Here is a 26,063-nt window from a genome sequence, read left to right on the forward strand (position 1 = left end):
TGAACTCCTCCTGGGACACGGCCATGAATATCGCATTTAGGCCTTTGCTATTCCAACTACACTCGTTGACTTCATCCCTAGAGTAATTTTCCACACCCTTGGGGGTTTCGACTCCCTCAATGAATACAACCGGTTGTTTCCATCCCTTTGTTACAGAGGTCCACACTCGTTCATCCACAGACTTAAGGAAAGCTCTCATTCGAACCTTCCAATACGCATAGTTACTTCCATCAAAAAATGGTGGAGATGTGAGTGATTGAGACCTATCCATATACACCACTACAGCAGGATCACACTCAGGAACTAAATCCTAGCGGAGTGAACCCGCTCTGATACCAATTGAAAAAGCAGTGGTTCTACACAACACTACACCTAGAGGGGGGGTGAATAGGTGTAATCTAATTTTTATGGCCTTTTGAAAATTAATCAAACAAGCAGATAATAAATGAAACAAATAACACAAATAATCAACACATGATTTTGTTCACGGAGTGGAAACTCATTTGAAGAACCTCTTCAAAATCTAAAACCACTCCGGGTGTAAGACACCACCTCAAATCCACTATAGAAACTTTAGTTTGTTACAACCAATTTAGAACACTCACAAAACCTTTGTAGTAGCTAAACTTGGCTTGCAACACCACGAGTGACCCACTCGATCTCTACACGCATGTAGTGTCGGAACTCCGACCTTCCTATAGCTTCCCACGAGAACCTCTCGATCTTTGCATCAACGGCAGCTCCGGACTCTTCCGGCCAACAAAAATGTCCACTTCAATGGACTCAAGTAAAAGCTGATTTTTGTGTATGTTGTGGTGGAGAAATGTTTTTCCAAGAAAGAATCAATCAAATGGGGGAGAGATTGCTCTAAGATGTTCTTGGAGGCCCTTAGGGTTTTTTGCTCTGATTCTCCACACATAGAACAGAAGCTAACATGTTCTATTTATAGTTCCCATCAAATGAGGCGTTCAAAACCCTACATTGTAAGTGATCTGGAACATTGGCTCGAGCGAAGGGTCGAGCGAAGGTCGAGCGCCGAAATCTACCTGAGTTCGCTCGAGCGCCATGTCGAGCGAGTATCGAGCAGTCGACTCTGCCTGAGTTCGCTCGAGCTCAGTGTCGAGCGAGGGTCGAGCGACACACTCTGCCTGGGTTCGCTTGAGCTCAGTGTCGAGCGAGGGTCGAGCGGTTGAATCTGCCTGAGTTCGCTCGAGCCGTATGTCGAGCGAGGGTCGAGCGGTTGAATCTGCCTGAGTTCGCTCGAGCCGTATGTCGAGCGAGGGTCGAGCGGTTGAATCTGCCTGAGTTCGCTCGAGCGCTCTGTCGAGCGAGGGTCGAGCGAAGTCGCTTCTTTTGACCAATAATGAGCACACTTCAAGCCCACTTCAATCCTTCCGCAACAACACTTGTTACAACACTATTTTACACAGGTTTTCACAAGAATATGCCAACACGCTCATTTTTCCCTCAACATCTCCAATCCTAACCTCATGGCCATGATGGCTAAAACCAACCCCTTTTCTTCCAAACCTGCCTAGAAGTTTCATAGCTCTATAGCTCAGAAACCAACTCGTCCTTATTGCACTCATTGCAAAATCCAGGGTCACACTCTTGGGAACTACTTCAAAGTAGGAAATGCAACCCCACCTTTGTGTACTCATTGCAATATGTCTGGCCATTCTGTTGAGAAATGTTACAAATTAAACGGGTACCCCCCTGGCCATAAGCTTCATGGCAAGACCAAAAACTTTGCTACTATTGTTGTTGCTCCTTCTCAAGCATGTTCTGCAGATGATCATGATGAAGGTCCTCTGAGACTATGGCTCTTACCAAGGGTCAATATAATCAACTACTGGCTTTGTTGCACTCTAAGGACACTAGTTTAGCCATGGCCACCATGTCTGTTACTCAACCTTCCCCATCTTATCAGCATGTCACTAACTCTAAAGTCTCTGGTATGGTTTCTTGTTTATCAACCCAAACACACACACTCCTTGGATAATAGACACTGGAGTAACAGATCACATGATCTATTTCCCCTTTCTCTATTCATCCATCACGGCTACTATATCTTCTTTAGCCAAATTACCTAATGGTGCAGCTGCCCCTCTTACTCACATTGGTGTTGTTCACTTATCTGAGAATTTAGTCCTTCAAAATGTGCTTTTTATCCCCTTTTTCAATTTCAATTTAATTTCTGCTAAAGATCTTGCTCTTCATTCTTCTTGCTGCCTTATTTTCTTTTCTCATTTATGCTATGTACAGGACATAGCATCTTTTCTCATTGCACCCTCAAATTTCTTTAATTTATCTTGAGCGCAGTACGTCGGATCACTCTCCAATGATAGTTTCAAGTGACCAACTTTTCCAGAGGTACGGGCCATCTCCATTCCGTTTTATACATATGTGGATGGATCATGAAGATTTCTTTAATCTTGCTAGAAATTGTTGGGAGAAGGAAGGCACGGGTAGTGGCTTGGATAAGTTAGCTTTTAAGCTTAAGCGGATGAAACAGATGCTTAAAACGTGGAACAAGGAAAAGTTTGGCCGAGTGGAAATAATGATCCGAGAGCTTGAAAAGAGGGTGGAAGATCTTGACTTTAAACTACAGGAGGGTTATGAAGATGCAATAGAGCAAGATCTACTAATCTAAAAAATAGAACTAGATATATGGAAAAGGAGGGAGGAGTCGATGCTAGCACAGAAGGCCAAAGTAAACTGGCTCAAATTAGGGGACAACAGTACTCGCTATTTTCACTCAGTCTTGAAGAGACGGTAGCAGAATCAAATACATCAAATGCTCAAAACAGATGGAACTTCTTTCGACTCTCCCGAAGAGGTACACGAGGGAGCTGTTGCATATTTTCAAAACTTGTTAAGAAAAGGAGAGGAGGGGGACCTACCTGACCTGAACACTTTAATAGACAAAGCTATATCAGAAGAGTAAAACATAGAGCTACTAAAGAGCCCTTCTGTAGAAGAAATTTAGCAGGCCCTCTTCAATATTCCAACGGAAAGCAGCCCAGGACCCGACGGCTTTGGTTCCGCCTTTTATATACACTGCTGGGATTTTGTCAAAGGAGATGTGGTAGAAGCAGTAAAGGACTTCTTTGCAGGAGAACAATTTCCTCGGTATTATACAGCGTCTTATGTAGCCTTAATTCCCAAAATACAGCACCCGGCCAGTTTTTACAAATTCAGGCCCATAAGTCTATGCTCGGTGATATACAAAGTGTGTTCGAAAGTATTAGTAGCGAGGCTCGTACACATCCTGCCGAGATTAATATCTCCAGAACAGGGAGCGTTCGTAGCCAAGAGAAGCATCTTCGAAAATGTCAGCTTGACCCAAGAAATGGTGCACTCCATTCACAAAAAGAAAAATGGGGGGAACGTGATGCTGAAGGTAGATATGTCTAAAGCATACGACCGAGTGAATTGGAATTTTCTCCTGCATGTGCTGGATACTTTTGGTTTTTCGGAAGGGGTATGTGAGCTGATTAAATCGTGCATAACGACACCTTGGTACTCTATCCTTTTGAATGGTACTGCAAAAGGTTTCTTTAAAGGGGAAAGAGGTCTCCGACAAGGAGATCCCCTTTCGCCATATTTATTCATCTTGATGGAGGAAGTGCTCTCGAGGGTACTAAAGAATCATTACGCAACTGGAGTGATTGAAGGATATTCCCAAGCAAGAGGAACGCCGCTCATCTCTCACTTGTTATACGCAGATGACATAGCAATTTTCACTAACGGTGCGAAACGCTCTATAAAGGCAGTGGTCAAGGTACTGGGGGTATACGAAAAGTGGTTTGGGCAGAAAGTGAATAAAGAGAAGTCTGATATTTTTTTCTCCAAGCACATCCCTCAAGCCAGGAGAAGGGAAGTTTTGAGTCTTACAGGATTTGGAGAGGGAACATTTCCGATGAAATATTTAGGAGTGTCTATAGTAGATGGCAAACTGAAAGTCCGGCACTTGGAAGAATTAGTTCACAAGATTCAGACAAAAGTCAGTGGATGGAAGACTAGACTCCTTTCGGCAGGAGGGAAACTCATTCTCATTAAACACGTCTTGTCGAGCATGCCAATATATCTCCTCTCAATTTTGCAGGTGCCAAAATTGGTATTTTCCTCAATCAATCGCATTATTAGTTCCTTTTTCTAGGGTGAAACAAGTGGCAAACCAAAAAAGAAATGGTGTGCCTGGAGGAAAATTTGTAAACCGAAGGCCGAAGGGGGCTTGGGTATCCGGGATTTAGAAGAAACTCAAAGAGCATTACATGCAAAATTCACCTGGAACATTATAAACGGAAATTCTTTATGGGCTTGTTTTTTTCGGGGGAAGTACGTAAGGGACTCCCATTTGTCGCTCGTGAAGACCACAAAGGGCTCTAGATTTTGGAGAATGGTGATGAACCAAATCCCTTTTGTTCTGGAAAACTCTCACTGGAAAGTGCGCAGGGGAGACATCAATTTTTGGTTGGACTCCTGGATGGAGGAAGGACCACTTTCGGAGACTCTTCAAATCACAGAACATCCCGGTATGAAGATATGAGAGTGTAAGGTGGACAATGCATGGGACGTGCAACTCTTAGAGCATATGGTTGGGAGAGAAAAAACAGAGCAGATTATAGAAACATTGGGGAACCCGAGGGAAGGGCCGGATCTTCTGATATGGACAGCCTCTACAGATGGAAAATTTACGACTGGAAATGCTTGGGAGTGCCTAAGAGTTAAGAACCCGGAAACACCATGGTCAACGTGGGTTTGGCATGGGTTATTACCAAAAAAAATCTCGATCATGGTATGGAAAGCATGGAATAACAGCCTGAGCGTGGATGATAGATTGAGAAGGATAGGAATCCTGGTGGTATCAAAATGTAACTGCTGCTGTGGAGGTGGCTATGAGGATATTAACCATGTGCTATATTCAGGTGATTTCGCCCAACAAGTATGGAGGAAATGTGCTCAGTTTCTGGGCTTTCCTTTTCGTGAGGGATCAACATGGAAGGACTATATGTCACTGTGGTTTAGGCGTGCGTCTCGGTCAACCCAAGTGGGAGTAAGCTGGGGAGTTCTTCCTTCCATAGTAACGTGGAGATTGTGGTTGAGGAGGTGCAGAGTACGAGCGGGAGAAGGAGCTGAATCCATAGAGGAAACATGGCAGGCAATCAGATTTTGGGTAGCAAGCCTGTTAAAGAATGCTGCAAAATTCCAGAAGGTGTCGTGCAGGGATAGAGAAATGCTGGAGAATTTAAATATAGATATAGCCCCAGTAAGAGAAAAACGAGTGCAGGTGGTAAGGTGGATAAAGCCTCTGCAGGGGAGCTTTAAGCTCAACACAGACGGAAGTAGCAATCCCGGAAATTCAGGTGCAAGGGGACTTCTCCGAAATGATGCAGGTAACTTAATTTTTGCCTTCTCGGTGAACTTTGGAGCTGGAAGTAACAACGCAGCAGAATTGAGAGCAATCATATATGGCCTAAAAATATGTCAACAACAGAGGATTAGTAGAGTGGAGGTGGAAACTGATTCACAGCTGGTGGTTAACTGGCTTAGTGGTGAATGATGCGGCGTCTGGTACCTCGAGGATTATTGGGAAGAAGTTGTGAATTTAATCAAGGAAGGAGAACACTCAATCAAGCACATCTTCCGGGAGGGAAACGCTCCAGCAGATTTCCTGGCGAAATTTGGTGCGCAGGGGCGAGATCAGATATGGAACAACGTTATGCTCTTACCGAGGAAACTTCGTGGCCTCATCCGAATGGACAAGCTTGCTCTTCCCTATCTGCGTATCCGTTAGTCCTTGTTGTGTCCAGTGGTGCTCTGGTTTTCCTTTTTGTTTGGAGTCCTTTGTTTAGTATGAGTAATTCCATTATGTAACATGGTTTCCCTCCACCTAAAGAGAGGACTCCTTGAATATATATAGTGGACTTTGTCCACCTTTTATTAAAAAAAAAAAAAAAAATTCCTTTTTTATAAGGATCTTTTTGGATACTCAAGTATTTTCAAATTTTTTTAAATAAAAAAAAAAGGACATAGCATCTTGGACAACGATTGGGATGGGTGAAGTGAGAGATGATCTGTATCACCTGCTGCGATTTGGTGTGTCATCCTTAGCTTTGGTTGATGTTTTACCAGTTTTCCTTCATAAAGACCAGCTTCTTAGCGCTTTTGTTACACACAAGGATTCTACTTCTGATTTGTGGCATTGTAGACTTGGGCAGATTTTATTTTCTTGGCTTCTTTTAATTGACGATCCTCTTGTAAAACAGAACCCAAGTTCTTCCAATACATCTCCCTGTTGTGTTTGCCCTTTGGCCAAGCAACATCGACTTTCTTTTCCAATTTTCACCAATAAATCTCTTGATTCTTTTGATATTGTTCACTGTGACAACTGGGGTCCAAACCCCACAATTGCCATTGATGGTTCTCGATTTTTTCTTACCCTTGTTGATGATTTCTCAAGGACCACATGGGTCTACATGCTCAAACATAAATCTAATGTGAGATCTTGTATTGAAAGTTTTTACTACTTAATTGACACTCAATTTCAAACGAGAATTAATTGTAGAAAGATGAATAAAGGGAGCATAATAAATCAAATTTGAATAAAGGGAAAGTGTCCATTATTGAAGAAAGATGATTTCCATTCTTCTATTATTCTATTATTTTTCTGTTATTTACTTTTTTGTTTACTGAGCTATACATAGGGACAATAATGTATTTTTCCTTTTATAGGTTGTTAGAATATTCTTTTTGTAATTGTATATAGACGACTGAGTGTGTAGTTTTAATTCAATTGAATCAGAGAATATTTTCTCTCCATTTTCTGGGTGTTTCATTCTCTGCATTCCTCTGTTCTTCATTTTGTTACATCTAGAGTAGTTACTTAAATTGATGCCGCAATAGAACTCTATAGTTTTGAAATCGCCGCATGGCACCATTTGTAACAAAATTTAGGGGTGACCCGAATTTTGCAGTAAATGATATATTTAGCATCAATATGAGCGTCAAAGAAATATTTTATACGTAAAAAGTCATTTTTCTTATAGTATTGCATTTAACTCCTTTACTTCCCTCAAGCTCCATCAGCTTTTGCTTTTTTTTTTTTTTTTTTTTTTTAAGGTTCTCTATTTACATATATTAAATAATATGGAAGAATATTGGGCTAGGTGAGAAAAGGCTCATTCTTACTTATCATAAAATATATATATATATATATATATATATATATATATATATATATATATTGAGGTGAGAAAGGCAGAATATTTAGTTTCTTGGTCAAAAGAAACTCACATTGTTATCGTATTCAATTGTTAATTAATTTTATATCACAAAAAGCAGGGTTATATTTATATGTGTGCTGTGTGGAGTATCATATATACAATCTGACAAATGGGACAACCCCTTACTTACGTAGTTGACGATTTTAATTAAGCTGAAAGGAAAAATAATTAAATAAAATTTTCTGAATATCTAAAAGGAATTAATGGGAAATGATTACTCGTTGGACGTAGTTGCGTACGTATATGTACGTACGTGGTGCTGGTCATGAGTACGTATATACTACGGGGTCAGTTTGAGACTTCGAGAGAGAACAGATGATCATCAGCTAGCTCAGCTGGGTCAATGTAAAGCTAATCATTCATTAATTTGTGGAATAATTAACAGCGCATGCACCGTTCATTCCATTATTTGAAGGGGTCGAATTTGGTTGCATTTAATTGATCAATGTATGTGTGCGGTAGTGGTTAAAGAATGTTTCCCTCATAATTAATTAAATAATAATAATAATAATCAATAACCTCAGATTAAAGATCAGTTGACTAGTCTTACACGTTTATGGAAAAAACATGGACCAGTTCAGTTAATTCCTCGCTATAAATAGGTACGTAACCATCCAACATTTCTCATTCTCTCCCAAGCAATATTAATTACACTGAAACGCAGACATAGATCATAGCCTCCCTCAAAAATGATGAAGTACTCCAAGGTTGTTCCTAAGTATGCCATTGTAACTGTGGCCCTATTGGCTTTCGCTTGTTCCCTCGCCTCTGCCTATGACCCCAGTCCCCTGCAGGACTTTTGTGTTGCTATCAACAATCCTGCTTCTGCTGGTATGTACGCATTATTATTGCTATATTCTGGACTACTGGTTTTCGCTAGCTCTTGTAATTTGGACTCTGAATACACACACACACATATGCATATATATGTAATATGCTTGGATTCCATTTTAATTCTGTGTAACATGATGTGTTTAGCAATGATAACAAAATAACTTTTCTTTCTACAGTATTTGTGAATGGGAAGTTTTGCAAGGATCCAAAGCTTGTTACCGCTAATGATTTCTTCCGCTCGGGTTTGAACATTCCTGGAAACACCTCAAATAAAGTAGGGTCGAATGTCACTACTGTCACAGTGGAACAATTACCAGGCCTCAACACTCTAGGCATATCCTTGGCTCGCATCGACTTTGCACCATATGGCTTAAATCCTCCCCACACCCACCCTCGCGGCACTGAGTTTCTAGTAGTTATAGAGGGTACTCTGCATGTTGGCTTTGTCACATCCAATAGTGCAGACAGTAACCGCCTCTTTACCAAAGTTCTAAACAAGGGTGATGTCTTTGTGTTCCCAATTGGTCTCATCCACTTCCAATTGAACGTGGGAAATACCAAGGCTGTTGCCTTTGCTGGTCTTAGTAGCCAGAATCCTGGGGTCATCACCATAGCCAACGCAGTCTTTAAATCCAATCCTCCGATCAATGCTGATGTTCTCACTAAGGCCTTCCAAGTAGACAAGAATGTGGTTCACTATATTCAGAAGCAATTATAATTGCCTAAACTAAAACCATAGATTTCAAGATATAATATATACTTGTAATATTACCGGCAATAAACCATTAGATGGTGTACTGATTAATTATTAAGCGATTTGTCATGTTTCCCTAGCTTGTAAGGTGATTGAAATTATTTTATTGAAATAAAATGGTTGTTTATTTATAACAGTACTCTCTTTGTTATAATGAACGAGCTGTAAGACGTGATTGAACTTAATTGCATTCTGAATACGTACGTTGACGAGAAATATGATCACTTGTAAGTGCCACGTTGTACTGATGCATATATATGTATCCCCTATCGGCTATCTTTCCCTAAGGCAAAATTAAAAATATACAAAGATAAATAAATAATAACACGAATGAAAAATATATTACACTTGAAAGTAATGCATAGGGTCATTCAAATCATATAAAATAATATATTTTATATGAAATGGAGAATCATTAATTTTTCTATAAGGAGAAAAAAAATCCTTTACAATGTCGTCCTTCCAAAAGCGCTCCAGCTAGCATGCAACTCGCATTGTTGCATGCTAGCAGATCCTTTCAACAGTTTACCTCTGCGACAGCAAAATAAATAATGTATATGTTGTTAAGATGAAACCGTGGAGGGAAAAATGAGTTGGTTGGCATATTCTTGTAAAAATCTGAGTAAAATAGTGTTATAACAAGTGTTGAAATGATATAACATGAAAATGATTGAAGTGTGCTCAACATGGCTCGAGCATAACTCAAAATAGAGAGTTCACTCGACTGGCACTCAAGCAAGACCCTTCTAGAGTGGATTGCTCGATGTGGCGCTCGAGCAAGGCCCTTTCAGAGTGGGTCGCTAGATGTGCGCTCCATGTTTCACCTAAGCAGCTTCTGAAAGATAACATGTGCTCGACTCTCGCTCGACACTTCACTCAAGCCAATGTTTCATACTACTTAAAATTTAGGGTTTTGAGCACCTCTTTCACTTGGGACTATAAATAGAACAGCTTGCTTCTGTTCTTGTATGTGGAGATTTTGAGGAAAAACATAACCTCCTTCCAAGAGCACTTGAGAGAAACACAACTATATTTTATCTTGGAAAATATACCTCCATTGTATCACACTCAAGATAAAACATAGTTGTGTCTCTTGGAGGGGACGTGTTCATTGGTTGGAAGGTTTTCGGAGCTACTAGGGATGCAGAAATCGAGAGGTTCTCGCGAAAAGTTATAGAAAGGTTGGAGTTTTGGCACTATATGCATGTAGAGATCGAGTGAGTCACTCGTGTTGTTGCAAGCCAAGTTTAGCTACTACAAAAGTTTTGTTACAAAAGTTTTGTGAGTGTCTCTAAATTGGTTGTAATGAATTAAAGTTTCTAATGTTACGTTCATCTGCAAATACTGCATATTCCTTTTTACAAAAAAATAAAAATAAAATTAGAGTACACGAGTAAAAAAAATTTACTTCATTTTTTTAGCTCTCGCAAATCATCCTCCCGCAAGAAGCCATCTCCCCTTCGGTCTCTCTCTCTCTCTCAAGCCTGGAACCCTTTCGAATTTCATATTTAACTCAGATTTCTTGAGTCATTACAACAACTAATTTGGCCTATGTCTAATTTTTTTGGAACTGTTTGCAATTAGAGGAAGCATCAGGCAAAAAGTTTGCGCAATAGGTAGTTCAAGTGAAGCTCAAGCTGAGAGTTTGTTCGACAGGTCGCTCCATCGAATGTCAGATTGAGAATTCACTCATGCGGCGTTGACATTCTGCTCAAGCGAATAACATATAAAAGTGAAAATTATGATTTCCATTATATGACACTATAAATATGTCATTAATGAATAGTATAGAAGTTCCAAGAGTTCTGAACAGTAAAATTTTAGCCTCAAATTATATTTTGTGATTCCCCATTATAAGAAAATCTTTTACAATTCTATAAACATAAATATGTTACCAAACTACATTAATATTGTATCTTGTGAGTAATTTACTTTGTGTTTGCTTTTGTTTGTTTTCTCACAACACAGTGCCAATCAACAATTTTTTGTCCATACTAAACAGAAACCCAGGTCATGTACTGTATAAAATTGTTTTTCGATATAAATGATGCAAAATCACCTGCTAGAGAGCAAGTTGCTGCCGGCTTCTTGGCATTGGACCCGCGTCTATGGACAAATTAGTGTTAAAGATCAAGAATTCCAAATAATCGCCAGAAGAGCAAATTCCCTTAAAAAAGTGATGGCTTCAGCAGAGAGAGAGAGAGAGAGAGAGAGCAACTCAAGGGTGAGACAGAGAGCTTCGGGCAGAGCTCGACAATGACTCGAGGGAATAGAGCGACTTGGCACTCTCATTGAAATAGTTAAAGTCAAACTCAAATTTTAGCCACACCCTATTACAAGTTGTGCATGAATATACAGAAATTTGAAAAAGTGTAATGCTAGAGATAATTTAGAATAAATGCTCTAATCTCTATTAATTTATACTACTCACTTTATCACTTAACATGATATCGTATTATTTAAAAAATTATTTTAAATTAAAATGTCGAGGTAATTTTAAATAATTAATTCACCTGTTTTATAGATTTGTCTTTTTTTTTTTTTTTTTGGTCTTGTTAATAAGAACGTTCCTTTGAGATGAATGGTGGTTGGCTATCTGGGTCTATAGATTTTTCAAAACCAATGTTAATTACTAGAGGGCAAATAACTTAATCCGATATTTGCCCTTCACTTGGGTGGATAGTGAATCCGGTTAACAGATGATAAGTAATGTCCTCTATCTATTTTTTTTTTTAACTAAAACAAACAAAAATGTAACTGATCTATGCACTATAACGGGTAAATTTATTTCTTGATAGAATTACTACAATACTTTTTCCTTTTACATCCAACGTACGATCCCACAACTCAAGCAGAGAAATTAATAAAGAAAATGAAAGAGTACGTAAGGAACCATCTTATTTCATTATAATTATTCAAATGACATTACAATAAAGGAAATATATATGGAAAATTTCTGTTTATTCGAACTATTTAGTGGTTCATTAATGTGTTTATTATTTTATATATTTCTATTTTCAGAATAGTTTCTGAAGATATTCAACTAGATTCTTGTCTACTTGGAAGGCTTTGGTGAGAACATCGGGATTGATTGGAGGCTCAGATCCAAAGACTGCATCAGCTATGGTGATAACTCCTGGATTCTGGCTGCTGAGACCGGCAAAGGCAATGGCGTTGGATTTTCCAATATTCAACTGGAAGTGAACGAGACCAACTGGGAATACAAAGACATCTCCGGCATTTAGAACTTTGGTGAAGAGGAGGTTTTTTCCATCAGCTTGGTTAGAGGTGACAAAGCCAACGTAAAGAGTACCCTCCAAGACAAATAGAACCTCAGTGGCACGAGGATGTGTGTGTGGAGGATTCTGGCCGTATGGGGCAAAGTCAATGCGAGCCAAGGATATACCTAGAGTGTTAAGGCCTGGAAATTGTTCCACAGTAACGGCAGTGACATTCGACCCCTGTTTACCTGAGGTGTCTCTAGCAACATTTAGGTGCCCTTGGAAGAAGAAGTCTTCGGCTTTGACATCCTTTGGATCCTTGCAGAACTTTCCATTCACAAATACTGCATGCAGAAAAGAAAAGTTTATTACTATCACCAAGAAACAATAGAATGTCCTTCATAATTGATAATATGTTATGCAATTAATATCATGACCTCCAAGCATAATTACAGATGATGAGGAAATCAATAAAAATGCTTTAAATTAAATGAATATTCCCAAAAGAAGGTTTGTAGTAAAAAAAAAATGTGTTCATACCAGCGGAATCGTACTTATCGACTGCAACACAAAAGTCTTGAAGAGGACTAGGGTCAGAGGCAAAGGCGAGAGAGCAAGCCAATGCCAATAGGGCCACAGTTGCAACCTGGTACATGAGAACACTACCTTTCATCATGTTGGAGGCTGTCTCTAACTTCTAGTTAAAAAGCTTGTGTAGTAGTATTGGTCGGGTGAGGTTTGAGAGGGATACGTTGCAATATGGAAACATGTGATCTATTTATAGAGGGAAAAGCCACTGAACCAATCTATGTTTTTGCCTGCACGGTAAGAATATTAGACTTGGAAAGTCTTGAATAGTTATAATTAATAAGGCTTTTATTTGAGGGGCGAATTGTTGATCCTTTCTCTAACCACTACACACATGATGTTGAAAAGCGCAACCAAAATTCGACCACTTCCAAATTGATCATGGACCACTTCTGCATGCAGTTCTAATGGACCACTTCTGTCTGATGATTTTGAGCATATATATTGATCTAGCAAGGAAGGAAAATGCAGATGATGCACAGCGGGAGAAATTTAAATGTACTACATGCTGATCAGCTCATGATGATCAGATGCTCTGACAACAATTATTATTTTTTAATTATTTTTTGTTGGTAGATACTAATTAATTATTACTCTTTCGTGCTTGTTAGATTTATTATATTATTTATTAATGGTTTCGTGGAACCAACAACAAAGGACGTGGATTCATAATGAGCCTAGTTAGGAAGTTGTGATGATCAAAAGTACTCCAACATGGACCCGTTCATGATCTCAATTTCCCTTCTAGAATTGACAGTAACTTCTCGATCAAAATAAGTTGCCAGGATTGGCAAGTGGGAAATGGTACTTGCCATTTTTTTCTCACCTGCAGTACTTGACCATTTAGCCTCTCAAAGAGCGAGCTCATGACTGGCGGCTTTTATCTTAATTAACGATAGACTGGGGGGCAGACTTAATAATTCAGCGAAAATTTGGTGTTCGTTTATATTGTAAGGCTGTCTGCATTACCATTTGTTGGTTTGGATTCAAAGACGAGATGAGATAGTTTTAGATAAAAGACAAAAATTGAATAAATATTGTTATTATTGTTTTGAGATTTAAAAAAGTTGAATTAAAATTTGAAAAAATTAAATTGTTTAATATATTTTGTGAGAAAATTTGAAAAATTGGTAATGATTAGAAGAGATGAGATGAACGCTTTTTGAATTTAAACGTGGAAAGAAAAAAAAACAGAGAAAATGAGAGGTAGAAGGTGAGGCTAGCTAGCTGCTCTTTTTCTTTTTGTTTTTACTTTTCAACGTTCAAATTAATCTATATATATCATGAACCTAGCTAGCTCGGTTTATTATTATTTTTTTCATTTAGAGACCAAAGTCTTTGTTTCTGCTGACGTTGTCCGTCCGATAATTATCCAAAAATTAAGAGGTGGAGAAAGAAATTAGAATTAAGATGACATATGTTAGGTTGTGTTGTCGACCTTTTACCTGCTCGATCAGGGAAACTTCGACATTAATCTAGATCATCATAAACACATCTGTTGCATTAGAAAGCTAGCGGTACATTACATTATTACATTTGAGCCAGCTTTTTACATAAGCCCAATTTTGATCTATCTAAACATGATTAATTGAGTCTTTTAAAACATTTAATTGCAGGCTTGAAGTGTAACTATGTCATTCTAACGTTGATATCCTTTAAATTATTGTAAAATAAAACTCGAACAACAATAAAAAAATAATAATTACAAACAATGAAAATGGTAAAACCATATACTGATTTCATTGTACCATAATTACATGGGAATATTTTCCAAATAAAAAGAATAAATATACAATACAAAATTACTCATCCAAAACAAAATTATACAGGTCATCGGATCAATTAAAAAAATAGTTAGCCAAGAGCTGACCACAGATCCCTTAGGACGCACTAGTTGGCTTATCGATCTAGAGCAGAAAAAAATACTACTTGGGATGCCCTTCCTGGAGTTCGATATTTCTCATCTGCTGAGTTTATTGGGGAAGATTGTGGCATGAGTGCCGTCAATCGGATTCATTCATTGGTAGTTCTGTTCTGCAGAAAGAAATTCAGATATGATGATCAGATGCTTTCACTGCAAGGGTTCCTGCTCATACCACTGGGCTAATAATGATGAGATATATATGTAAACGGAATGTATGTATTCTGCTTACCTTATACTTCAAATCTTGCATTTCTCTTTCGAGTGCCGTAAATCTAATCTTGAGCTGCTCCAGGGCCTCTTCAGCACCGGAGGGACTTACATTGGATACTGGTTTTGTTATAATTCCAACTGCCTGAAAAGTTTAGTCCAATTAGAAAAGAATTTCCAGCAAAGCATGTTGGCAAGTATTGGCAAATCACTTTACACATACCTTTAGAAAATTTGTACGTAAACCCAATAACCTCTGTGCTAACTGAACCTTCTCTTCCTCGGTTTCCTGTTGCAAATTCAGCTGTCTCTTTAGCCTTCAACTCTATTTACTGGTAAGCATATATACCCACATCTCTAGCTACTGGTGCGCGTGTTTGTGTTGGTCGCTGTGTTATGTTTACAAACCTTCAGTTTGATATTCAACCGATGTTCCTCATCAAAAACAACATAGGGATTTTTCCCAATCGAAGCACGGAAGCGAGCAAGCTCTTCCTTGACACGTGAAAGAGTAACCTCGGTTCGCCGCAGCTTACTGCTGAGTTCTTCATTCTGAGTTTTGAGCATGTCGTTTTCATCCTGTAACATTATTGGACTCCGATGACAAAACTAATTTGGAGATAGAGAGGGATGTCCAAAACCATGTGGTTCCAAAATGGTCAATAAAACTGAAATCAAAGTAATTGACTGGGATTACAAGATGATGAATGCGCTACTAAATTGACTGGGATTACAAGATTGGAAGGGCGAGATCATTAGCATATTTTGAAACTCGATAAAAAAAAATTTATCCAGAAGTGATCTTATGATTGCTCTCTTTATCTCCCTGTTTTTTAACTGATACTATTGCAACATCACGGACTTAGTAACATCAAATCTACGATTGGGATTGTATAAAGAAGGCGGTGATATGATATATAATATTTGATGTGATATATTTTCTGGGATATATGCAGAATATATTAATGAAAGACAAAACTGATGAGAAATGATTCACAAATTTACCCCATAATTGGTCATATCCAATTTAACTCCCAGTAGGACTCTAATTACATCACGGGTCATGCTCTGATCAGCAGCAGCTAATCTAGCAATCAATGTGAATATCTGCAGTGTTCAGTACAGAAAGTGACTATCCTGGGGACAATAATGGTTACAAAAGAATTGGCCGCAAAAAATTATTTTCTTGTGATGAATCACTGAATTACTTAAAATGATACCACAATCGAAATGTATGGTATCGGAATCGCCTTATGGCACTATTTGCGACAAAATTTAGCAGCGACCCGAATTTCGCAAGAAATTATATTTTTTAGCATCAATTTGAGCGTTGATAGAAATATTTTAGACGCAAAAAACCATTTTTCGGTGCAAATAGCTTTTTACTTCCCTCAAGCTCCATCACCTTTTACTTACGATTTAGGTTCTCTGTCTATAAATATTAAATAATGATGGAAGAATGGGCTAGGTGAGAAAAGGCTCGTTCTTACTTATCATAAAATATTTATATATATATATATATATATATAAATTATATTGAGGTGAGAAGGCAGAATATTTTAAACGCGTTCTTGCCAATGCAATCTTCAGATCTGAGCCTCCCATCAATCCTGATGTTCTTGCCAAGGCCTTCCAAGTAGACAAGAATCTGGTTGAATATCTTCAGAAACTGTTCTGAAAATAGAAAAATATAAAATAATAAACACAGTTATGAACCATTAAACAATTCGAATAGACTGAAATTTTTCATATATATTTCCTTTGATGTAATGTCATTTGAATAATTATAATGAAATAAGACAGTTCTTTACGTACTCTTCCATTTCTTTAATTATTTACTCTACTTGAGTTGTGGCATCGTACGCGCGCTTGATGTAAAAGAAATGAGTGTTGTAGTAATTTTGATCAAGTAATAAATTTACCCGCTATAGTGCATAGATCTGTTACGTTTTTATTTGTTTTAGTGAAAAAAATGATAGAGGATATTACTAATTATCTGTTGATCAAATTCGCTATCCGCCCAAGTGTAGGGCAAATATCGAATTAGCTGGTTATTTGCCCTCTAATAATCAATCTCTTCAAATATATACTATATATATAGATCATATACATATGAGAAATAATAGTTGCAGTCGTAAGTGTATAAACGCCGTGCAATCACTTGAAAAAAAGTAATTAAATATGGAGACCCACATCAAAAGACATTAATTTTTTAAAAGTGAATCTCACTCTTTTTCATAACGACTACACGATACTTACACACTTCACAATTGTACGTAGTATTATTCATTAATACTTCACACACACATATAAATATACCCCTTTTTGTGATATAAAATTAATTAACAAGTGAATACGATAACAATGTGAGTTTCTTGGTCTAAATCTTGTGCATGCGTCCACATACGTGTTTAAAATATTCTGCCTTTCTCACCTCATCATAAATATATATATATATATATATATATATATATATATATATATTATGATAAGTAAGAATGAGCCTAGCTTTACTCACCTAGCCCAATATTCTTCCATATTATTTAATATATGTAGATAGAGAACCTAAATCTTAAGCAAAAGTTGATGGAGCTTGAGGGAAGTAAAGGAGCTATATGCAGTACTATAAGAAAAAAGGCTTTTTGCGTATAAAATATGTCTATCAATGCTCAAATTGATGCTAAAAATATCATTTACTGCAAATTTCAGGTCACTACTAAATTTTGTTACAAATGGTGCCATGCGGCGATTCCAAAGCTATACATTTCTATTGCGGCATCATTTTAAGTAACGACATCAAAAGAAAAATAGTTTTTTGTGATGAAGGTATAACATATTTATAGAGAAGGCAATGCAAGAGGAGATTTCTTGGCTCATTTGGCTTCAGATCAGAAGAATGGTACATGGAATTCATACAACGATGTGCTGCATTTGCTAAAAGGGATTTTGAAAGTTGATAAAGTTGGTCTTCAAGCTATTCGTTTATAGGCATTAATAAGGTGTTTTTTTGGACAGAATAAGTGCATCAGTTTGGCTTTGCTTAGTTTTCTTGGTTTTATGCAGGTTGGCTTTAGTTTGGATGTCTTATGTTATGTTTTATTTTTTGTTTTTGTTCGGCTTGGTTTTTAACACTTGGTTTTGGGCTAGTTTATAGCAGTATATTCTGTATGCTCCCAAGTGTCATATTGTTATCACGGTATTCCTCCACCATAAGTGAGGGCTTTTTGTAATGAACATGGGACGGGGCTGCTATGTAAGTGGATACTAGCTCTTATTAAAAAAAAAAAAAACCATAATGTCCCCAAGGTAGTCACTTTCTGTACTGGACAATGCAGACATTCGCATTGAATGCTAGATTAGCTGCTGCTGAGAGCATGACCCATGATGTAATTAGAGACCTACTGGGAGTTAAATTGGATATGGCCAATTATGCTGTAAATTTGTGAATCATTTCTCATCAATTTTGTCTTTCATATCCCAGGATGTTGCCCAGATGACTAACACAAGAGGGGGGGTGAATTGAGTTGTATTAAAAAAAATAACAATTATAAATCAAATATATAATATAAAAATAAACAAAATATGAAATAACAATAAATATAAAGAGTAAGGGTAAGAGAGAAGCAAACTCAGTATGTTAACGAGGTTCGGCCCCACTACCTACGTCCTCGCCTCAAGCTACCCCTTGAGGATTCCCAAATTCACTATTCAACCTCATTCAGGTGGAGATAGAAACCTATTACACCTTCGAACAACACCGCTACAAAGGATCCGTGTAGAACACCCTCTACACTTGCAATCACCTTACAAGTGGTGATTCAACTATTCCCCGTATAGAATACTTTCTACACGTACAAGGGTTATACACACCATTTTTCTGATACAAAAGCTGATAGTGGGTAGGTTATCAGAAAACACTCATCAATGAGTGAAATAAGAACAATACAGCACAAACTATATCTCTCAAAATGAATAAGGATTAAGGCTCAATGCTTAGAGAAGAGAGAATGAAAGCTTTGAATGAATGTTATATGCTCTGGATGTTGTAAATGTGAAGCTCTCAAATGATCTATTTATAGGCATATGAGACTTCATATTCAAATTTAAAAAGATTCACATGTCAAAGACAACATCATTCACTTTTTTAAAAAATTCAAATAAAAGGTTCTTCTTTTTCAATTGTCAAAGACAACATCATTCAGTTTTTCAAAAAAATCAAACCTAATATTTTACTTTTGGCATATGACAAAATGAGCACACTTTCCTTTTCAAAAAATTCAAACCTAATCTTTTACTTTTTGCATATGACAAAATGAGCACACTTTACTTTTCAAATTTTTCAAACAAAATCATCTACCTTTTGTATAAGTTTAAAAAAGCATCAATCACTTTTGAAAATATTCAAATAAAACATACACATGTGAAAGATGACAATCAATCATCTTTAATATTTTCAAAGTTCAACCCTTTAATCAAGGCATGCACATGCAAAAGATGACAATCAATCATCTTTCAAAATTTTCAAATTTAATTTTCAAAAATATTCATGCACATGTGGAAAATTTATTTTAATGCTTTATGATAAAATATTAATTTTGATCATTAATCCTAATTTCGAATTTTGAAGAGATTTACAACATTACTCTATAATTTTAATATGAACTTGTTCCCTTCTTGCTCATACGTGTTTCCTTGATGTGCTTGACTTCATTGTGTAGACAACTTGAGCTTGAGACTTCTTTATTCTTTGAATTCATTTGTTATCATCAAAATCCATGTGTAAATATATAATTACACAAAACTTGAAATCTTGGGTTCAACAATCTCCCCCTTTTTGATGATACCAAATATTTGATAGAACCTGAAACCTGTATTAATACTTAAGCTCCCCCTGAGAATGTGCGTTAGTTTTTCAAGCAAAAGTATAAATATAATTCCAAGCATATATAACAAGTTTAGCAATTTAAACAGTGTTAATGTTCTAGTCTAACACTTCTCCCCCTTTTGGCATCATTAAAAAGGATCCGCAACAAGTAAATGGAACTGAAGAAAACGGTGCGTTAGTAGACACTGTAGATAAATAAATAAATTTTATCCGTCCGTGACCCGACAAATGCGGCTAGAGATTTGAAAAAATCGTCTGATGTTGTTGACAAACGAGATTGAAGGCTCCGAGTTTCTAAACAATGTTATTTTCACCGATCGGAAAAAAAAATACATTTCTCTTTGACTTGGATGATAACTTGTCTTATTCTTTATGCTATCTCTATAAAATCAATTCTGAAGTTCATCCAATCCGCATCAAGTTTTCATCTCATCTCTATAACTCATCTGCATTCCTTCAACATTCTCATTTTAAGCCTTCTATTCTTTTCTCAATGGCTAATTCTTCTAACATTTCTCTAAATCCATCCATGAGGCATTCTGCATCTCAACCTCCTGTCCTTTCTGCAGCTGCCATTGGTGCCATGTTGCAGCAAGAAAATAATAATCTGAGTAATAAGTCAGATTCTGATGCTATTTATGACTTGGTGAGTCTTGGGACTCGCTACTCTTCCTCTATTGTTGCTTTTTCTCAGCGGCTACAAGCCAAAAATCATGAAGTTGAAAAGCTCAAAGAACAAATTGTTGTACTTCAACGAATTGTTCAAGAGTCTCACACAAGGGAAGGAATCATTCGCCAGAAGAATAAACAGTTGAAATCTTTATTAGATTCTTCATTCCGCTTGCCGGTTCCCATGGATAAGAATGACATGATATTGTATGAAGAGAATGAGCGTCTCAAACATGAGGCTAAGAATCTCAAGTTTATGTAAAAGTATTTAAAAAATCTATCTATATTTTTATTGACTCTAGTCTATCTTTTAAGAGATATTCATAGCATGCATCATACCTATTTCTCTTCTGATCATACATAATCTATCTTCTGGTAAAGGCTTTGTGAAAATATCTGCTAACTGATCGTGTGTGTTTGTGAATTCTAGTACTATATCGCCTTTCTGCACATGATCTCGAAGAAAATGATATCTTATTTCAATATGCTTAGTTCTAGAATGTTGTATTGGGTTCTTTGAAAGATTTATAGCACTTGTATTATCACATTTGATTGGAATGTGATTATACTTGAGTTTAAAATCTTCAAGTTGTTGCTTCATGTAGAGAACTTGAGCACAACAACTACCCGCAGCAACATATTCTGCCTCAGCAGTAGATAGTGCAACAGAATTTTATTTTTTACTGAACCAGAAAACTAATGCATGACCTAAGAAATGGCATGCTCCACTAGTGCTTTTTCGATCTATTTTACAGCCAGCATAATCTGCATCTGTGTAGCTGATTAGATCGAAAGATGTGTGCTTAGGGTACCATAACCCTAGGTTAATTGTACCACTAAGATATCTAAGAATGCGCTTAACTGCAATTAAATGTGATTCTTTTGGAGATGATTGAAAGCGTGCACATAAGCACATACTAAACATAATATCTGGTCTACTGGCTATTAAATATAATAAGCTACCAATCATACCTCGATATATCTTCGAGTCAACTGGCTTACCGGATTCATCTTTATCAAGTTTAGTTGATGGGCTCATTGGTGTTCCAATTTCCTTAGCATTTTCCATCCCAAACTTTTTCAGTAATTCCTTAATATATTTTGATTGATTGATGAATGTCCCACTTTTTGCTTGCTTAATTTGCAATCCGAGAAAGAATGTAAGTTCTCCCATCATGCTCATCTCAAATTCTTCCTGCATAGTCTTAGCAAAAACTTGACACATATTTTCATTAGTAGCACCGAATATTATATCATCAACATAAATCTGAATCAAAAGAATATCATCATTTTCATATTTAATGAAAAGAGTTGTGTCGATTTTTCCTCTTGAAAAACTTTTTTCAATCAAGAAACCACTGAGTCTCTCGTACCAAGCTCTAGGAGCTTGTTTAAGTCCATATAGTGCTTTTGTGAGTTTGAAAACATGATTTGGGGAAATATGATTTTCAAAACCTGGAGGTTGCTCAACATATACCTCTTCATTTATAAAACCATTTAAGAAAGCACTTTAAACATCCATTTGAAAAAGTTTGAAATCTTTATAACAAGCATATGCAAGTAGCATTCGAATAGCTTCTAATCTTGCGACAGGTGCATATGTCTCATCATAATCGATTCATTCTTCTTGATTAAAACCTTAGGCTACAAGTCGAGCCTTATTTCTAGTAATGACTCCGGACTCATCTTTCTTGTTTCTAAAAACCCATTTTGTTCCAATAATAGTATGATTTTTGGGTCTAGGAACAAGTGTCCAAACATCATTTCTTTCAAATTGATTCAACTCTTCTTGCATAGCTAGAATCCAAGATTCATCAAGAAGTACATCATCAATATTTTTGGGTTCAATTTGAGATAGAAAAGCAGTATGATTGCAAATATTTCTAAGAGATGATCGAGTACTTACACCTTGTGAAGGTTTTCCCAAAATTTGTTCCACTGGATGATCTTTCACAAATTTCCACTGTTTGGTTGCATCTTGTATTAAATTTGGATGATCTTTCCTGATGGCTCCATGTTGAACTTCCTCTATTGTTTTCTCTTTGTTGAGATTGAGACTTTCTGTGTTATTTATACATTCTGTTTCTTCATCAATAGATTTCTTGGAGAGTGGAGAATTAGATTCATCAAATACTACATGCATAGATTCTTGTACAGTCAAAGTCTTTTTATTGAATACTCTATAAGCTTTACTATTAGTAGAATACCCGAGAAAGATACTTTCATCAGATTTTGCATCAAACTTGCCTAAATTATCCCTATCATTCAAAATAAAACATTTGCATCCAAACACATGAAAGTAACCAATGTTGGGCTTTTTCTCATTCCAAAGCTCATAGGGGGTTTTATCTAACTTAGACCTTAGCATAACTCTATTTATAACATAACATGCAGTACTTACCGCTTCGGCCCAAAAATAACTAGGCAAGTTGTTCTCATTGAGCATTGTTCTTGCCATTTCTTGAAGAGATCTATTTTTCCTCTCTACTACCCCATTTTGTTGAGGAGTTCGAGGAGCAGAAAAATTATGCACAAAACCGTTTTCATCACAAAATGTTTCAATATTTTTATTAACAAACTTTTTTCCCCTATCACTTCGGATACTTGAAATAGTATAGCCCTTTTCATTTTGAATTCTCTTGCATAACTTGGTAAAGGCATTATGTGCCTCATCTTTATGAGCAAGAAAGATGACCCAAGTATATCTAGAGAAATCATCAACAATAACAAATGCATAATATTTTACTCCTAGACTTGTAACTCTATTTGGTCCAAAAAGATCCATGTGTATCAGTTGCAATGGTCTAGTAGTGGAAATATGTTTCTTAATTTTAAAAGAAGTTTTTGTTTGTTTACCAAATTGACATGCATCACAAATTTTGTCTTTAAGAAAATATGTTTTTGGTAAACCTCTCACAAGATCATTTTTTGAAAGTTTGGAAACAAGTTCCATGTTGGCATGACCTAATCTTCTATGCCATAACCAACTAGTTTCATTTTGACCTGAAAAGCAAATAACATCTTGTGAGGTAATTTCTTCAAAATCAATTGTATAAACATTATTGTTTCTAAAAGCAATAAAACAAATATTATAATTATGATCATTCAAAATAATGCATTTATCCATTTTAAAAGTAACTGTAAATCCTTTATCACATAATTGACTTATACTCAAAAGATTATGTTTTAAACCTTCAACAAGTAGAACATCTTCAATTATGAGAGAAGATTCATTACCAATTTTACCTATTCTCACGATCTTCCCTTTCGAGTTGTCTCCAAATGTTACGTGTCCTTCTTCTTTAGATCTAAGATCAAAGAACTTAGTCTTGTCTCCCGTCATGTGTCTTGAACATCCACTATCTAAAAACCATTTGTTTTTGCTTGTGGAAGACTTCATGCATACCTATAAAAACAATTAAAATGATTTTTCTTGGCCCAAGTTCTTTGGGTCCTTTATTTATTAGTATTAGAAGAAATAAGATTTTTAGGTACCCATATGGCCCTAATAGTCATTGTATGGTTTCTTATAATAGGACAAGTATGATAATTATGACCATTTCTATTACAAAAATTGCAAATAACATGTAACATATATGAAAAACTTGAATAATTATAATAATATCCTTTTTTGACAAAATTATTTTTATGAAAAGAATTTTGAATATTAGTCTTTGATGTAGAATGATTATCAAAGAAATTTTTATAAGGTTTGTATTTTTGTTTTGGCATATATCCCAAACCTGCCTTGTCAAAAATACATCTTTGACTACCAAGAAGTTTTTCAAAATTTCTTTTTCCATTCGTAAAGTTTTCAACAATATTTTCTAAATCGGTTTTCTTCTTATTCAAATCAAGATTTTCATCTTTTAAAATGGTACTTTCTTTTCTTAAAATTTCAATTTCATTTGTTAAAGAAGAATTTTTCTTTTTCAAAGCAGTATACTTGATACCCAATTTTTCAAATTCCTCATATACCTCTTCTAAAACATTTTGCAATTCTTCATATGAAGGATTTTCAATATTATCAAGATTTGTTACCTCAATGTCATCTTTAGCCATAAGACAAAGATTTGCTGATTCTTCATTGCTTGCTTCACTATCTGAGCTACTTGAATCATCATCCCATGTAGCTTTCATTGCTTTCTTGCCCTTGTTTCGATCTTTCTTTAGCAGAGGACAATCTGGCTTGATATGACCAGGTTTATTGCATTTATAACAAATTAAAGTGTCATTTTTACCTGAATCTTTCTTGGAAAACTTTTTGAAGGATTTCCTCGGAGGAGTTCTATTTTTCTTCAAGAACCTCTGAATTCTTCTTGTTATCATCGCAACTTCTTCATCTTTATCTTCATTTTCCTCATCTTCATCACTTTTACTTTCATGAGGAACAGCTTTAAGTGCTAAGCTCTTCTTTGACTTTCCTTCTTCTTCTCCTCTTTTCAATGTGTACTCATGGGTGATAAGTGACCCGATGAGTTCATTGACTTCGAGCTTCTTGAGGTCTCTAGCTTCAAGAATCGCTGTCACTTTTGATTCCCAGCGTTTTGGTAAAGAGTTGAGAATTTTTCTTACTATCTCCACCTTGGAATAAACTTTGCCAAGAGCTGTCAAGCTGTTTATAATGTTAGTAAAACGAGTGTGCATACTAGAAATTGATTCATCATCATTCATCTTAAACATTTCATATTCATGAGTAAGAATATAAATTTTTGATTCCTTGACTTGCGAAGTTCCTTCATAAGTTACTTCCAAGTTATCCCAAATTTCCTTTACCGTAGAGCAATTCATTATTCTATTAAACTCATTTCCATTAAGAGCATTATATAATAAATTCATAGCAGTTAAATTTAAAGTATAAAGTCTATCGCCTTCACGATCAAACTCTTCTTTTTCCTTTTTGACCTTTACTCCATCAACCACTTTTGTTGGAATATAAGGTTCATTTATAATACATTTCCAGATTTCTCTGCCTTGAGCTTGAAGAAATATTCTCATTCTAACTTTCCAAAATGAGTAATTATCTCCACAAAAGAGTGGAGGCCGACTGCTAGATTGACCTTCATCAAATGAAGCTGCAATGTTAGCCATAAGATCTTAACTCAAAAGATAGTTAATCTTATAATAGAGCTCTTAGCTCTGATACCAATTGTTGCCCAGATGACTAACACAAGAGGGGGGGTGAATTGAGTTGTATTAAAAAAAATAACAATTATAAATCAAATATATAATATAAAAATAAACAAAATATGAAATAACAATAAATATAAAGAGTAAGGGTAAGAGAGAAGCAAACTCAGTATGTTAACGAGGTTCGGCCCCACTGCCTACGTCCTCGCCTCAAGCTACCCCTTGAGGATTCCCAAATTCACTATTCAACCTCATTCAGGTGGAGATAGAAACCTATTACACATTTGAACAACACCGCTACAAAGGATCCGTGTAGAACACCCTCTACACTTGCAATCACCTTACACGTGATGATTCAACTATTCCCCGTGTAGAATACTTTCTACACACACAAGGGTTATACACACTCTTTTTTCTGATACAAGAGCTGATAGTGGGTAGGTTATCAGAAAATACTCCTCAATGAGTGAAATAAGAACAATACAGCGTAAATTATATCTCTCAAAATGAACAAGGATTAAGGCTCAATGCTTAGAGAAGAGAGAATGAAAGCTTTGAATGA

General features: G+C 36.3%; 2 protein-coding genes and 1 long non-coding RNA gene across 3 annotated transcripts; 1 reads left to right on the forward strand and 2 right to left on the reverse strand.

Moving 5' to 3' along the window:
• The first annotated feature begins 7,931 nt into the window (after window positions 1–7,931).
• LOC122309114 (germin-like protein subfamily 1 member 17) lies at window positions 7,932–8,958 on the forward strand. The gene is made up of 2 exons (XM_043122481.1): window positions 7,932–8,120; window positions 8,300–8,958. The coding sequence occupies exons 1-2, from the start codon at window positions 7,979–7,981 to the stop codon at window positions 8,839–8,841; spliced, it is 684 nt and encodes a 227-aa protein (XP_042978415.1). The 5' UTR covers window positions 7,932–7,978; the 3' UTR covers window positions 8,842–8,958.
• Window positions 8,959–11,642: 2,684 nt separating this feature from the next.
• Window positions 11,643–12,857, reverse strand: LOC122309113 (germin-like protein subfamily 1 member 13). Its single transcript, XM_043122480.1, has 2 exons — window positions 12,639–12,857; window positions 11,643–12,442 (listed from the first exon to the last, which is right to left on the reverse strand). Exons 1-2 carry the CDS (start codon window positions 12,772–12,774, stop codon window positions 11,895–11,897), a joined length of 684 nt encoding a protein of 227 aa, XP_042978414.1. The 5' UTR covers window positions 12,775–12,857; the 3' UTR covers window positions 11,643–11,894.
• A 1,569-nt stretch (window positions 12,858–14,426) lies between these two features.
• Window positions 14,427–15,544, reverse strand: LOC122309115. Its single transcript, XR_006242345.1, has 3 exons — window positions 15,041–15,544; window positions 14,840–14,962; window positions 14,427–14,720 (listed from the first exon to the last, which is right to left on the reverse strand). It is a non-coding gene; the product is annotated as an uncharacterized LOC122309115 (long non-coding RNA).
• Window positions 15,545–26,063: the final 10,519 nt, after the last annotated feature.

This window comes from Carya illinoinensis, chromosome 5 (genome assembly GCF_018687715.1).
Source record: "Carya illinoinensis cultivar Pawnee chromosome 5, C.illinoinensisPawnee_v1, whole genome shotgun sequence".
Classification (NCBI taxonomy): Eukaryota; Viridiplantae; Streptophyta; class Magnoliopsida; order Fagales; family Juglandaceae; genus Carya; species Carya illinoinensis.